Consider the following 17,620-nt stretch of genomic DNA (forward strand, 5'->3'; position numbering starts at 1 on the left):
ACCAAAAAAAATAAAGGTTTACCTTCAATTGAGAGAAAGAAGTACACCACAGGACACCCAGTCCCACACGGCTACTAGCCAAACGGCTAACTGGTACTACAAGGACCCCGGCTGCCTTTCTTCTTCTCTTGATTAATGGTGAATTGCAACCAACTTTTAGGTGCATACCGCCACCTACTGTACAGGAGTGTGTAACATCATGCTATTTAATTATTCTCATATTCTGCTCATCAACCCTGTATTTTTAAGAAATTTAAAAAGAGCCGTTCTGGAGCTTATTATCCCTTCTCCCTCTCCTTCTGTTCCCAGTATCCCCATCAGATTCCACTCACGCCCTGCTTCCTGAACCCGGTCTTGAAACACCTGTCTTTCCACCTCATATAATAAACAGTGTAATATGACATGTTCAGCATTTTCTTTAACCCCCCAGTTTTCACAGTATTCACTATTCCTTTTCCCCATTAGAAACAAGGTGCCATTCAATCCTGTATGATCCACTCTCAGTCTTGTCATTATAATTTCCTCCCGCCTAGTCCTTTCTTTATAATTTTTAATACTAACATATTTTTGTATTTTATGATATCCACTTCCTTTCAGGTCTTCTTCCCACCATTTCTGCCATATTTCCATACCTTTCTTTCTAATCACTGCTTTTCCTTCTCCTTTTCCAAGTGGAATTGGAACTGTTATTTCCTTCTGTAATGCATCTTTTGCTAGTTTGTCTGCACTCTTGTTCCCTTTCACCCCCTCATTTGCTGGCACCCAACAAAACTGAACGTCTATTCCACCCCGATGTAATCTTAGCAGACTGTGATGTAGATCTAAAAGTAGATCTTCTCTGGCAGATTCCATTGACTGTATGCTTTTTAGAACAGATAATGAGTCTGTACATAATACTACCCTATCAGGTCTTACTTCTTCAACCCATTGTAATGCAATGATGACTGCCACAATTTCTGCTGTGTATACAGATAACTGGTCAGATAATCTTTTGGAAATATTTATTTTGAATTCTGGTATATGTATTCCAACTCCCACATATTCCTGTTTGCTCTTGGATCCATCTGTATCAATTTTGACCCGGCTGCCTTTCCATATTGCCTGTCCTTTAAATTGGGCCACCCTATCAGCAATCTGTAATGGGATTGGTAGTTGCTTCCCAATCCCCCCTCCCCTTCTCCTGCTTACCTTGCTACACTGAATACATGCATGATCCAAAGATGTATCATCAAGCCCAAATAGATCATTTTTAAAGTCACCATGAAACAAAAATGTACTAAATTACAGATAAATACAGGGCTCTCAAGTGTCACTCATTTCGGTCTTTTGTCACACACTCCAGCCACACATTGTATTTCTCACGCGGAAAAACTATTTATAATATATTTAATATGCGCCCAAAATTTCTCTGCCCACGCCGCTCTCACTATGGAACCGGGAGGAATCAAGTGCGTCTCCCCTGGAATTCTTAGTCGAGCCTGCCACTTATCAGCCAATCAAAAAAAAAGAAAGGGGCTACACAATAGCCAATCAGAAAATAGCACTATTGTATCTGGGTAAGATTTAATGCAACCACCAATGAAAAAAAAAACATATGCTGGTCTGGAATTGTTCACATTCTGCTACAACGTCTTCCGAAAGTTTCGTTCACCCAACAGAGGTAACAACCACTGGCGCTCCGAGCATCACTTTGAGCACAGAGTAAGTCATGATCTCCTGTTTTAATGTTACAACAAATTCACAACTTGTTTGACACAAACAGTGACAACTTGACTGCTGTTAGAGAATGTTTCCCAGATAATTAGCATCAGTTTTTCATGAGTGTCTTAGCCAACAGTTTTACAGCCTGTTCACTGACAACACCTGCTCAGAACAAGTAGTCTAGGCCTAGTCATATTTTCGTTATCACACGATGACTGACATATTGTCACATTATAAACATCTCTCTTTCCAAATAGGCTTAATAATTTTATTAGCACTAAATAAATTAAAGTGTATTGCATAGTCGATGTTATAGGTCACTTTTAAAATCATATCATATTTTATAACTATATCCTGGCCATGGATGCATTAATCATTGCATCTGTCTTTCAAAGATGTCAGGTAAAAAGCAATTAAGCATCCTCTCATTTGCCCTGAGAGGAAAGTTCCCTAAAAAGGCCAGGTTAGAGGATGTTGGCCCAGAGAAGGTGGCGGAATGGGGAATGGGGGATTGGGGGGGGGGAATGTCACTCTTGCCTGTCTTCAAAACTTGAGAGCCCTGTAAATAATATATCCGTGCGTGCACATAATATATATATTTTGTAATTAGTGCCCCCATAATCTTTAATCAAAACAACATTTCTTCTCTTCTCTGCACAAGGGCAGAACAACCTGTCACTCACAAGAGATCGCAGCACTAGCAAACCACAATCATCCAATCATCCAATCAATTCCCGATGGACAGAACCAAGTCCCGTCCAACATTATTTCTTGAAGCCATTTTACTCTGATATATGCCACAATATGGAAGAAAAGACTTGATAACTTTTGTTTCATGCTGACTTTAATGATTTTCAGTTGTATGGATATAAACATGTTTTACACTTGCTACTGCAGGACTGTGTTCATCTCTCTGCACTGGCTACCACTCGCTGCTCGCATCAAGTTCAAGACAATGACGCTTGCTTACAGATCTATCACAGGCTCAGCTCCCTCCTACTTTCACTTACTCCTACGAGCCTACATCCCTACCAGAAGCCTACGATCGATCAATGAGCGACGACTCGTGGTTCCATCACAGAGAGCCACAAAATCACTTTCCAGAACATTCTCATTCACGGTTCCATGCTGGTGGAATGCTCTCCCCACCCTTATCCGGAATGCAGAATCCCTGGCAACATTCAAAAGACAGCTGAAAACCCATCTCTTCCGTGAGCACTTAACCTCATAAAAAAATAAAATAAAAAATTAAAATAATAATTCTCTCCTTTTTCCTTTAAATCCTCGCTTATCTGGCTTATGCTACTCTGAACAATGCCTGAACTTTGTATTTTGAGCACTCCTTGCGTTGTTTCTTGCCTCTTCACAATGACTCGCTTAATTTAGTCCTAATTTGTAAGTCGCTTTGGACAAAAGCGTCTGCTAAATGACTAAATGTAAATGTCTTAATGTAAATGTACTGAATTCACAAAAGTAGCCTAAATTATTTATCGATGACACTTGGGTAAGGCAAGATAATTTGGTTACACTAAGGAGGCCTTGGTGGAGATTGTGGGTAAGTTGCACTGCAGAATAGACCATAGATATCCCTTATAAAATCACTAGTTGCTTAAATTACACAAACTTGCCAGTAGATGGAGACATTATATATTGTGTTGTTCCACAGTGTACCAGAGAAAGAACTGCAGAACCACTTCACAGCAGTCTGAGGACAACAGCGCCAGGCCAACAGCGTCAGACCTGAAGTTAGGGTGGTGTTGACAATCGCGTAACTCGCCTCAACAACCCTACCCTTCACTATAACTATAAGCTCAACCTTAAAGAATGCGAACACCACCCATAATCTAAACTATGCCCCAACACCGGTGTGTGAGACTGCTGGCCTGGCGCTGTTGTCCTCAGACTGCTGTGACGAATGGTTCTGCGGTTCTGCAGTTGGTTATTATTGAGCAGAGATGGCAGTCAGTCACTTAAAATGAGTGTTTTCCTTCTGCAGTCCTGCTCAGAGAAGGGCAAACTGTAGAAAGTGCCAAACTGCAATGATGCTGCAGTACACTGTATTACTTAGAAATGTTATCAGAGAAACCTAATAAATTAACTTAAGAATAACTTTGTGGTCAGAGTGCTTCAGGTAAAGCCAACCCTGAATGTGCCAATTTGAATGGATTCATGTGATGTTGTGTGTACATTTTTATGATAAAATACACTTTAATCCTAGCAACAAACCGGACAAACAAAAAAACATCATAATTTGCTCACCATCATGTCGTTCCATCACTTTTTTCTTTCGAAGAAGTGAACGCACAAATAAGTCTATGTGGCTTGCTTATTTTCCAAGTGCTCTGGTAGTTTCAGGAGAAAACCAATATAATATTTCCTACGTGATTTAAAAGTGAAATCGTAGCAGATGCCATGCTCTCCTGTGCGCCATCTAGTTCAGTCCAGTAGTTAGCGGAAATGCACCTTTTACTGCCATTAAAATGCCACATTCTATAGATTTACTTAATTATTAAATGTTTTATCATCTGTCCTGTCGCTGTTATTCTGTCTGTGCTGTGGAAGCTCGTTGTCACCAAGACAAATTCCTTGTATGTGTAAGCATACTTGACAATAAAAGCTCTTTCTGATTTTACATGGTGGTAATGTTAGTAACTAAGAGGTTTGACAATCTTTATATATATATTTATTTATATATATATATAAATATAAATTAACCATTCGAACAAATTATTCAATAAAGCAAGCAACGTCAGAAAGTAACAATGTCAGACACTGATAATTCTCTGGATGAGCTGATAAAGGTGTGAGCAGCTGGTTAAATTCTGTCGTTTCTGCAGTCATCAAAGACCTCTCTCTCTCTCTCTCCAGATTCAACGTTGTAACGTCTGATCCTGACATTTTCAAGGCAGGCTTGTCTTAACTTCTACCTTTGTTTTACAGCATGGCTGAATTTCATCAGAGACACATGTCTCAATGAGCAGTGATGTTTTTAAAAGGATTTTTTTGGTACAGTATATGGTTTAATTTGACACTTAAAGTTATTCACATCGGTTTAATATGATGTTTTGTGGTAATGTGGGACAGAAATACTAAAATATTGGCAGACACAAGACAATATTCAAGTTACTTTAGAATAATACTGTAAGTAAACACAAAGGGAAGGCAGGCCCATTGCAGGCAGTATCCAAATAAAACATACTTGTAGTAGAAGTTTCAAGTGCATGTATCTTTAACCTTGAAAAGTATAGATTTATACAACCTTTGTCCTGTCTGGTTAGGCATTAAACATCTCTCCAAACCTAAATGAGGTATAAGGTCACAACAACACAACTAGTCACCAAACAATACAATCCCATCTCTTTCATCATAGGCTGTTGTAGTAAAGTCATAAACGCTTTGACCCTGAGTTAATAAGTCAATATACAAAGGTTGAACTTTGTACATGCTTTGTGAAACTTGCATGAGTAGCAGAGTTCCTCATACTGGAGTTTGTGCAACAAGGTCTCTTTATGAATATGAACCGTCAGTCACCTACACAGGCCTTCATTTAAAGCTACACTGTGTCATTTTTTAAGTTGATTCTTAGCAAAAAACACTTAGTTCTTTCAAAATGAAATGTGCTCATTAATGTGTAATTACTTCTACCAACTAATCAAGTATTCTCGTAAGCGTAGAATCTGCCATTTAGAATACATACGAGCGAGTCGCTCGAATGGCGGCAGCCATGTTGCGCCTCCATCTTGAAAATACATTAGCCAAAGAGGGACATACCTGGAAATTCAAGCTTCGCCTTTCGCGTTTTTACACTCAGTGGCACCGTGACGAATGCGAGGGGGAGATTACTCGCGACTGCCGGCAGATTTGAAATAATACGGCCACCGTAGGAGTTAAAACGCCCTCGGAATGGGAGGGGCTAGAAAGTAATATTCAGTTGGTAGTCATAAACAATTTCACCGCTAGATGGGAGAAAATCCTAGTGTAGCTTTAAACAGCTTTGTTTGATGTTGATGCAGGCTAAACTATGCATTGTTCTCTATAGTTTTCCTTTTCCTGTTTTTTCAATCATTGACACAATATTACAACATGCTTTAGAACAGCAGGTGCCTAGAATGAGGAGACAGTAGTTTAATAAAAGCATTAAAAATATATGCTACTGTTACTTTTTTCATTATCTCTGTTGAAATCAGTATAGAAACAGATTATTTCAAAAACTGTGCAAATACAGATATTTTGTACTTCCATTAGACCAGTGATTCTCACCCAGACCAAACTTCCAAAGGAGGCCTCAAAATTACTTAAAATGATTTAAAATAAGATATTACAAAAAAAACATCAAGATATTTCTTATTTTAATTCACCCACTCAGCAATGGCTTTTTGCCATGGTATTGAAAACCTAGATATATGTGGTAGACTCATTTTAAAAGTGTGATTTCTAGACCTGGAAAAATTATATAAATTAATAAAATCAAACTTAGACATTTTTAATAATTATAATTTTTTTCTAGTAATGCCGCAGCCAAGCTCTTTATAAGATAGACATTTTAAAATTGAGTAAAAATCCTTGGTTACACTTTATTTTAAGGTGTCATTGTTAGTGTAATTATATATTTAAGTACTTAGTAATATTAAGCAACTAGGGTTAGGGTAGGATTTTGTTGAGGGTTAGTTGCATGTAATTATGCATAATTTACTGTTAATACTATGGTAAGTACATGTAACTTATGTAACAAGGACACTGTAAAATAAAGTGTTACCAAATCCTCATCCTTAATCCTTATCCAGTAAATCATAAATAACTGGAAAATTCATGTGCCCTTTCAATATTGTTGAGGACAGTCAGGGTCCTTGGAGACAAAAAAAGTTCAGAACCACTGTATTAGACTGAATATTAACTGCAAAGGCCTCGTGGAGGTGAGATATAAAGCTACTGCTTTATATCTACGGCTCAACCACTAATACTCCCAGGTTGTTGTTGAAAATGATCCTGCCGTCCACCTCTTTACTGCAGTCAGGATGTCTCAGTAAGTCCAGCACTCCTTTCTTCAGGTCTTCAGGAGCATTCTTACTGAACTCTATCACCTCAGTAAGGAAATCCAGCAGCAGTTCTCCCACCGGGTCTCCCTCAGTGAAGCACTCTGTGATGTCCATCTGGGACAGAAGCTCATGGTTACGGTAGGGGATGCCCTCAGAATCGAAGAAAGTCTTTATATCTCCTGTAGTGACACACTGGCTGATCTCAGTGTTACAGAGCTGTTGTTTAAAGGTTGTCCATAATTTGCCCCATCCACTCTCGCCTATGAAGAGCAGAAGCAAAACCATGGTCATTTTTTTCTTTAAACAGAACAGAAAAAAACAAAACAGAAAAAATAAATAAATTAACTTGTGGTTACAGACTTTTAGACCCCACTGTACTGCACTAAAAATGTGAAACCCATTACATACACAAACTATGGATTTTGATTGAATATATATTGATTTGATTTCCCTTTTCTCTGAATCTGATCATAGAGTTAAAGCAAAATTTTGACCTCGGACCATCTACTGAATTCAAGGATGGGTATCGTTTGAATTTTAGTGATTCCGATTCCAGTTCCGATTCTGCTTATCGATTCCGATTCATATCCAATCACAGTTCCGATTAAAATATGGAAAAAAGTCAAACATTTAGATATCAAAATGATTTATTCTGTCTTTTTGCAAAAAATTCTGTTGCAGCTGAATACCATGAACAAAAATCAATAGCCTAAAGGACAACTAACTAATATAGACTAACTAATATCAATTTCAAACATTATTGAAGACAAGTATACAGTATACAATAAGAACAAATGAACAATTTAGCAAAAGCACAAATAAATCCAACTGAACAAAGTTCAGAAATGGAAGTCAAATGTAAAATAAAACTTTATAGTTTTCTTTTTATAAATGATATATATAGCATATATATATATCTTATCCTTATTAAAGATACAAACGTTATTCAGTCAAGATCTGTAAGAGATTTTCTCTTTCTTTTGTTCTAGGTGTGTAACGATAACGATATTCAAACCGATCCGAAAAACTGCGATACACCACCCCACGATATGTATCGCAATTGGCCTTGGCCAGCCCTGGCTCATTGGATCTCATGTCTTATGTGTACACAATACAGCATTAGCCTAACCACCAGTAATTGTAATAAGCTCTGCGTTTTATTACTTTCGATAAGAAACAAAGTGTCATCTTTCAAATTCGGTCCATTTTATCACGAAATTTAAATAATAAATGCCGTTTTGACGTTCTTTGATGTGGCGCGACAGATCACTGTATATAGGCGCCTCAGTTCAAACGGCAGCGCAGAGCGCAAGTGAACGCGATCATCTCTTCCTATTCACTACTAGTTACGGAATAAACATGAATCAACATATGAAGGTACGTTGAAAGATACAGAACAACTTATTGAAATGTATCTCGTGTAATCGATCTATCAGTGTTTCATCCGCGGAAAGTCGTCAATGAAACATCTTGTAAACAATGTCACGTAGCATATTACCTCAGGAAAGTCATTCAGTGTCCACAGTTTGATAGTTCGCCAGAGAAATAAACTCTTGCTAAATATATGCACTATATTAGCCTATATATTCATTATATTTTACTTAACCTATTATTAGTGATGTCTTGATTATTTAATGTATGTTTGAATAAATCTGTCATGAAAATGACAGTTCTGTGTACCGTTTCACCCCTAGCGCACGCTCTAGATGTGTGTAAAGTAAACAGCACGCGAGTGCCATGTTATCTTGCGCTTAAATGGTTTAAAACCACATTAAAATACGCACACAGGAATCGATAAATATCCTATACCTGACCTTAAGTATCCCATTCCAGAATTAGAATCGATTTTCCATTCCCAACCCTAACTGTACCTGACACCAGAATGATCAAGAGTTTCCCATCTTTTTCTAGAAGACTCCGAAAAAATGAAACAGTGGCCTCTGGATCTTTGACATAGTACAGCATCTGTTGAGCAGATTGATATTAATATTCTACAAACATAACAAAACATCTTTGATGAACAGACCTTATTAATATAACTATAATTAAAGTCGATAAAATGAATGAAAAAGTCAAAACCTGTATCATGTGAATGAAGTCCATCTTTTTCCCAGAGTTATTCTCTTGCCAGTGTTTTTCAAACTCAGACGCTGTCATCTTGTTCCACGCGAAGTTAATGTGATCAAGACCTGGAGTGGTTGATACCCGAACTGAACAGAAGGAATTAAAGAAAGAAAAACAGCACAAATAGCCATTTACTGGTAGAGTTAGTAAACGCGTATAAGATGATTAAGCTAAATGAGCAGCAATAAAATGTTTGGTACCTTTATACTTGTGCAGCATGTCATTGCTTGGTTCCACCACTTCATTGTTGATTTTGACATGTGGATGTTTCAGGTGTAGCTGAGTGAACATCTCTAGATCAATCTCACCTGGAAATGAGATGAATATGAATGACTGAGAACTCTGTCATTCAAATCTGATATATGAAATGATGATAAACAAAATGTTATTAATTCAGTTATTATTAAAAGTGTACCTGCTCCACTCCCTACTCCTATTACATTGAGAATGGGTCTTCCCCCTCCAATGCTGCAGAGAGAGCGAGGGAGAATATAATTAGGGCAAGATCATATTATTATATCATGTCATTGTTAAATCTGCTGGCACATTCTGTATTACAAAGCTAGGGACAGGCTAAATGAATAAAATATGACATTTATCAAGAATGATAAAGCACCTTGCCAGTATGTCTGGTAGTGTATTATGAATGAAGTCCTGCATGCACTGGTGCTCTGATGAGCGCTCCAGAAAGAGCTCGAATGATTTGAGGTATCTCGGATAATCTTCCACAAGTGATCTGAATGGAGCTGCCATGGTTTTCATTGGCTGAAACATACAACTGGTGTTTTAGAATGAGAAAATGGGTTCTGAATCACCCAACAATGAAACAAAGAAGAAGATATTTTGAGAAGTTCTAGCAATGACAGTATCATGGGTTCGATTCCCAGGTAAAGCAAGAACTAATCAAATGTGTACCTTGAATGCAATTTAAGTCACTTTGGATAAAAGTGTCTGCCAAATTCATAAATATTAAGTTTTTTTTTTTGTTGCTTTTTTGTTTATCCATAAAATGGAAGTCAATGGTAAGCACTTTAAAATATATTCTTTAATGCTATACAGAATGTATCAGTAACTTTTTATGTTTTATTTTAGGTGAGTAAATCACTCGCATATGCGACTTAATTTCACGAGAGGCGACTAAAAATGGTCTTTGATTGTAATTAAGTTAGAGGCAAAAAATAAGTTTAGAGCATACTGTACCATTTCATTGCCTGCTGAGCTTTACCAATGAGTATATATATATATATATATTCAAAGACGGTTCACTCCTTTTACTTATGAATGGGAGAAAATGCAACGTGCAATATGGCGGAATACGTCCCACGTAAAAGAGTATTAATTAATAAAGTCAGATTAATAAAGTCATTGCATCACAGCAGCTGCCCTTAAAAGCTCTGGTTCCTGTAAAAATCTGAGACTCGCGCTAAGGACTGCACATGCGCATTTGCTCATCTAGCCTGAAAAATTAGCCTTTTTAACGCTATTTGAGCATAAGGAACAACATTTTGGGACAGTTCATGTCAGATTTTGTTGCTGATTTTAAATATGTTATTTAACTGTGAGTTTGGCAAGCGGTTTTTGAGATTTTAGTATTCCCCCATTCAAATAGATAGTCTTGGATGCCCAAAATAGCTGCCCAGAGGCGTTGCAAATATGTCCGTCGAGTGAACAGACTTTCCTTGAAAGGGACTTTGGCTTTACACACCGTCGCTTGGCTTTGAGGGCCCCTGTCGCTTTCTCTAACATACACTGTGAAAGAAAGAGGGAGCACATGAAGGGCTCGTTGACAGAACTGTAACTGTCCCGATAGGACCAGTGCTGCAAGTTTATCATTTGCACATGTTTTTAACCCTTGCCAATTTAAACATTCAAGCGCAAGAAGACATGAAAGGCCATGTCCACACTAATACGTTTTCGTTTGAAAACCTATATTTTTCTCTCCGTTTTGGCCTTCCGTCCACACTGAGACGGCGTTTTTATTAATGAAAACTAAGCTTTTTTGAAAGCGCACTCCAAAGTGGATACATTTGGACTGTGAAACCGGTGGTATTTAAAAACGATGATGTAAATTTAGTCATGTGACGCATATTGTACCAATAGATAATCATGTTTATACCAGTATTGTGCCTGTTATGTGCTATTCACTTTCACACTGTTGCTAAAAATATTTTACATTGTACACTCTTCATATCACAGTCCTGCAAAGATGACAGAATTTACTCACATTTGCTGTCCTGCGGAAATACATGAGAGCAGTTGCGTTTTAGACCAAACATATGGTGACTGCGTGCGACCTGGACCGCATCAGTAAATGGTGAGATATATTTTACTAAATAAAATGATCCTGTCAGAGGAATTGCGCGATAACTTCATTATTTATTTTTCCATCTGAATCATATCAGTGATCTTTTGTGGGGTTTTACGCATGCGCAGTAAGGTGAATTTAGCGTTTTCATGCGTTTTTCAAAAGTTTCTCATCCACACTGAAACGTCCGAAACCGCTAGTGTGGACGGAGACAAAACTAATAAAGAAATATTAGGAAATGTAAAGTAGGGGAGAACGGGGTAATGTGAGACATCGGGTAATGTGAGACACCCCCTGTATCTAGGCAACGGAACACAATTGTGGTCATATGGCCATTATGGTTTCAAGCCCCTCCCATTTCCCCTTGGCCATGAAGGAGAGGACCTCATGGTGCTGTAGTAAGCATGTTTTTTTCACAAAAATATTTTTTTTGCATGTAAAAGTACATTTTCTTGCTGTCAACTTAATCAATTGTTGTGCCAAAGCAAATTGATTCAGGTAGAAAAACTTATATCATACATGTTGATGAACTACCAACATATAAAACCATGTGATGATGCTAGCTGAAGATAAGCCTGAATTGCTAAGAGAGATCGTTTTTTTCTAAAATGTGGCGGTGGGGTAAAGTGAGACAAATGCTGTGGGGTAAAGTGAGACATGAGGCACAATTTAAAGGGATAGTTCACTTTGAAATAAAATTTTGGTATGTTTTAGCTTACCTCAAGGGCATCCAAGATGTAGGTGTCTTTGTTTCCGCAGTAGTTTCAATTTTGATATTTTTAGGTCAAACCGTTCTTGCCTGTCAGTCATATAATGCAGGTCTATGGTCACCACCTCAAAGAGCATGCACAGAGAAGTCCAAATTAAACAATTCCCATCGTAAGTACACATTGATGGCCTAAGACACGAAACGAGCGGTTTGTGTGAGAAAACGACCAGTATTTATATCGTTTTTACCTCTTGTACACAACCACGTCCAAGTGATCTGAGGGCGCGCGCGCTTCCTGGTGTGTGACGTGTGCGCAGAGGTGGGCACAAATACATCAAAAACTATTTTGTTACAAACTACAAATACTGGCTCATGAAATGTAACAAAATAAAATACAAAATACTGATGTGAAAAATGTATTTAAATAAAATACAAGTAATTAGTATTTTGAAAATACAAAAATACTCCCACAATAATCTTAAAGGGATACTTCACCTCTGGAAAGATGAATGTGTATTTAAAATGGGTCATTTATGTAGAAGACATTATTAATTATTATTTATTATAATTATTATATTAATATTTATAGAAAAATTATTTTTGAATTTGGAGCCTTCTAGACTGAGAAAAGCCAGAAAATGTTTTTTTGGCTTATGTGGATGAAAGACAACAACTCCCAGAATGCACTTGCTTCGCTGCTCTACGAGGCCACTCCCAAGCCACGCCTACCGGTAAGAGAGCGCGCAGTTAAACAGCAAGGCTAGGCTACTAGTGAGTCTCTGTGACGAGTCTGCCCGGGATTTCGAGATCGCCCAAAATGTCCGGGATTCGGCTTCTGCGTTCTACAGTCGCCATTCATAATGTTTACTGTGGCGAGCAGGACGAGGCTGAGGGAGAACGGCGCGAGGCCGGTGGCGTGATTACTGATGAGCGACACCTGTGAGACGCGTATCTCTCACGGAGGAGCGGGAATTTTCTTAGCAATGTTAAAACGCACATCAACCGATCACTTGTTTAGCGTTCATGTAAACACTACATTCAGATTCACCAATCGGAATGAATTCAGTTAGATTGAAACAAAAGGTGTGCATGTAAACAATGAATGGCGACTGCAGAAAGCAAAAGCTGAATCCCGGACATTTTGGACAATCTCGACGGCTGGACATGTCCGGGAAAAAGAGGAGGGTAACCCCTACTACTCACCTTTCTCCACAGAACAAGAGCCTGCTAGCTTAGCTTCCAAAAAAAGACGGCTGACACTCTGTGTACATTCTGTGAGTGAGATCCCCCTATGGGCTGGTTGAACACATGTGGGACTGCTCCTCCTACTGTAGTCTCTCGCCTCTGGCCAAAAAATCCTCCGATGACGCAAAAGGACGATTTTTGCGTCATCGGAGGATTTTTTCCAGATAAAAAATACATAAATCTCTCGTCTCAGGGGGATATGAGGATATGAAAATATATGAAATCACGGTAATTCGAAAATACTACAGGTTTTCTACTAATACAAAGCTTAATGCTAAATCCTGAAGTATCCCTTTAAGTCTTTTTTTTTTATTACTGAAAGGTCAATAACACAAATAGTAGCAATAACACAAATATGAGAAATGTGTAAATTAAAAATGGCGAAGTAGCAAAATAAAAAAAATAAAAACAGACTCTAACTGCCCTGATCGCGTATGCTTTTTCCATAGTAGAATCGCGCTGCGTGCGCAATTATTGAAAAACAATAGGATTGATGATTATTTTTTACAAAATCCAACGGAATATCAATATTTCTCATATGTAATACGTTTAAAAACGTGTAAAAACTGCAGATGGATGTTATATTGTGAACGCTTGCTTAGCATGGAGATTTCAGTGGAGTTACGACAGACGCGCTGTTTCATAATAGGTATGATTTTTCTTAAGTATTTAAGTATTTGAAATACTCTAAATACACTCCCTCAAAATATTTTGTTACAAACTACATTTTATTTTTTCCACACCTGCAAAATACAAATTACAAAATACACTAAAGTAATTAAATACGTATTTAAAATACATTTAATTGAAATACTGCCCATGTCTGCGTGTGCGCGCGTTCTGGCTTAGTGCATACGTAATTGTTTTCTTTTACGTCGGTTTAAACATCCCGGATAAGTGCAAATTAGTACCATTTCTATTAGCCGTCTTACCTACAATCTCTGTTCTGTGTAAACAATGAGTGACGTACACGCACCAGAGATCACTTCCGGCGCTTTCCGGCGCTTGCGCAGACTAAGTCAGATCACTTGGACGTGGTTGTGTACAAGAGGTAAAAACGATATAAATACTATTCGTTTTCTCACACAAACCGCTCGTTTCGTGTCTTAGGCCATCAATGTGTACTTACGATGGGGAATGGTTTAATTTGGACTTCTCTGTGCATGCTCTTTGAGGTGGTGACCATAGACCTGCATTATATGACTGACAGACAAGAACGGTTTGACCTAAAAATATCAAAATTGAAACTACTGCGGAAACAAAGACACCTACATCTTGGATGCCCTTGAGGTAAGCTAAAACATACCAAAATTTAATTTCAAAGTGAACTATCCCTTTAAGTTTAGTCTTAAACATATTTTAATGTAATATTACATGACATATGTTTTATTTTTAATGTCATAAACATTGTAGAAAAGCCATCATGCCAAGGCAATACACCAGGAAGACAACCTGGGGCAAAACACCCCTCGAGGAGATGGAGAGTGCAGCCGCTGAGGTCAAGGAAGCAAAGAAGTCTATAAGAGCAGCTGCAAGGGAGAGAAATATTGACAATTCAAGCCTCCTAAGATTCATAAAGTAAAAAGAGAAGGGGGAAGTAAAATCAGTAGCCTGGGGTGCAGTAGCTGAGTCAAAGAGGTGGAGCACCTTCTCCCTCTCACCTTGTCCGAATGGAGCATTTGTCCCCTCCTTGACAAAACCCCCAAGGTCCGTTTTAGGACCGAGGTCACTCCGACAGGAGCTCCGCACTCTCCCTGGGAGCCTGCTAGGGAGTAAAGTCAGCATAGGAATCTCGTCCATCTGCAACCTCACGGACACTGTCCGTTTTTGTTTTCGGAGGAGGACCCTCCTCCACCGCTTTTTCTCCAGGGGTGTCTCAAGCCCCTGGAGTCGCTTCGTCGTTTACCCAGACCGACCGTTCGACAAGCATACGTTTTACCTCTGGATCAACCGAGAAGCCCCGGACGGTGAACCACGATGCGCACGCTCCCTACACACGGATCTCGCTCCACTTGGGCCTGGGCTCGAGATGACACGGCCACTCATAGGGCGCGTGAGGAACCACCTCCCTGGGCTGGCCAGGGGAGGTCTGACTGCATTGAGCTTCCAAATATATCACAATATTTTGGACATAGTTCTTTTTTTTTTTTAGGAGGAATTTCCTCCAGTGTGCCATTCACCCTTGCACGCCAAGGGCGTTGCACCTTCACTTGGATGCGTCATCAATTTTGATGGGTCATTTTGATGGGTCATCAAAAAAATTTGCTTAATTGACCAATCCCCATGATTCTGTTACTAGTCCGACATTAGTTCTGGAATGTGTGGTTGTCAAGCTAGCTGTCAGGATTCTGTTACAACATGTGTTGTTATGGAAGTTTCAGAGTGGAAAAAGTAAGTGGATCAGTTTACCCCCAGCTGGTTCACTTTTTAAAAAAACAATCATATTTTCACTGCCCTTCGTCCTGAATACATTCTAATAATTTCCATTGCTAGGAAACATCCTGAATTAATGGGAAATGTGTAAATTTGACTGATATATCATTTTAGCTCGCTTACAGGGGAACAAATGTAAAAAATGTCTCACTTTACCCCACTCTCCCCTAGTTCTCAATTGTTATGCTAGCGCTTACATTATGAATTGCAGTGAAATATGTATAATCTCAAATCGATGGCACGAATAAAAAGTCACACAAAAATGTGTTGCATTTATGAATGGAGACTATTAGTTAAGCGTCAGACAGTATCATCTCAGCCATAACATCACTGTCCTGTAAATCACATTCAGATTTTAGCATGATGAGATTTATTGTTCTTCAACAGGTTCATTGACTCGCTCCCATTTTTACAACTGTATCATTATTTCTAACTTTAGGTGTCTGACACTGCGCGCCGCCGCATATGCATCAGTTATCTAATAATAACACGGAGAAAGCAGAAGTGTGCAGCAGCTTACCTTCACTTCTATCCGTTATTTTGCACACTGAGCAGCGGGACGCTGGCTGGGCCGTGGCACATCCAGAAAGACACAGACTCAGCCACGCCCATTAGAACGAGGCCCCGCCCACTCCCTTAAAGCCGCAGGGCTAACACCATAGACTAAAAAAAGACAGCTAACACTACAACAGAAGCTCTTAATATTTAAATTTATAAAACACGTCCTGAGATATAATGATTTATATTCTTTTTTTTTGTTTTATCTCTGTTCCATTTCCCCTTATCTAGGGAGCAATTTAAATGAAAACACATGGCTTTCCTCTAGCCTACTTAAAATGATGTTTTAGTATTAGGCTGTTCATCACCGAATATTCATTTTATTAATCAACACATTTACAAATAAATCAACAATCAAGGTTATTTTTAAATTATTATTTTTTTTGTATAACATACCACCAAGTCATCAACATGCCACTTGACAGGAACACAATAACTGACACTATACAACGTGCCCGGCTCATTGCTGCCCTCCAGTGCTCAACGGTGTAATTTCACAAGTGAAATTGCAGCACATATATACAGTATATATATATATATATATGGTAAAGACACAAAACACTCAACTTGTGTTCAATCCATCTTATTAAACTAGGCCACATAATGACAAGCAGACCATTATTAAGTAATTGAGAACAAGCAAGGCTGTGAGACAAAATAATAAAACAATAAAGACAAATATGGCCTATAAAATACAAATACATGAATCCATTTGTTTGTATGCTTGCATATTCATTAATACATCCATTCAGTTTATCCATGTTAATGAACTTGTCTGGAAACTGACATTAAAGAAACACAATAGAATATTTGGTCACACATTAGATTAGCGTCCAGTTCTCACTGTTACTTACGACTTTTACCTCAATAAAATCCTAATTACTGCTTAATAATAAGGTTTATTAACCCTAATGGGTAGGGTTAAGGGATGTAGAATATGGTCATAAGGCATACTTTATATGCATGCTAATAAGCAACTATAGTTAATAGTGAGAATTGGACCCTCAACCAAAATGTTACTAAATATTTTTATATAATAGCTTATACACACACACAGTTAAGCGTATTTTATGTAAATAACAGGTACTTTTGATAGTTAAATCAAATCAATTTAAAGTTTAAATCAACACTGATAGAAAAGTTATGCACTAATATGGGCTGGGCCACATCATTTTGATCCAATTATAAACGGAAAGAGAACAAGGCAAAAATTCAGTGATCTATCTTTAATCTGCCTCTTACCATTTTCTTTATTACAAGATACAGATAAAGCAATTTTCCCACTTCACTTCTCAGTCAGTTTGATCATGTCAAACTTTGTTAAACAGATTTGGCTACTGGTGAATGGAAATTCATGATTAAAATGAGAGAACCCACACAGATTCATGGGAAATCTTCTGCAGAATTATTAGGGCTTAATGGAAAAATTAAGCCTGACAGAATCACACCACCCAGACGTGTCCCCTAGGTGGCACTGACAAGTCTGCTTAAATTCATCTCATCCTTGAA

The 17,620-nt window shown here is 38.2% G+C and overlaps 1 protein-coding gene across 2 annotated transcripts; it reads right to left on the minus strand.

Annotated features, from left to right (window-relative positions):
- Window positions 1-5,825: 5,825 nt before the first annotated feature.
- On the minus strand, window positions 5,826-16,145 carry hnmt (histamine N-methyltransferase). Of its 2 annotated transcripts, XM_084421022.1 has the most exons (8): window positions 16,074-16,122; window positions 14,782-14,885; window positions 9,478-9,626; window positions 9,277-9,329; window positions 9,062-9,169; window positions 8,817-8,947; window positions 8,609-8,702; window positions 5,826-6,997 (listed from the first exon to the last, which is right to left on the minus strand). In XM_084421022.1, exons 2-8 carry the CDS (start codon window positions 14,797-14,799, stop codon window positions 6,642-6,644), a joined length of 909 nt encoding a protein of 302 aa, XP_084277148.1. In that variant the 5' UTR covers window positions 14,800-14,885; window positions 16,074-16,122; the 3' UTR covers window positions 5,826-6,641. The 2 variants fall into 2 exon arrangements, with proteins under 2 accessions (XP_084277148.1, XP_084277149.1); XM_084421023.1 differs by lacking the exon at window positions 14,782-14,885 and having other exon boundaries at window positions 16,074-16,145.
- Between the last annotated feature and the right edge of the window lie 1,475 nt (window positions 16,146-17,620).

This window comes from Rutilus rutilus (assembly GCF_951802725.1).
Source record: "Rutilus rutilus genome assembly, chromosome: 10".
Taxonomy (NCBI): domain Eukaryota; kingdom Metazoa; phylum Chordata; class Actinopteri; order Cypriniformes; family Leuciscidae; genus Rutilus; species Rutilus rutilus.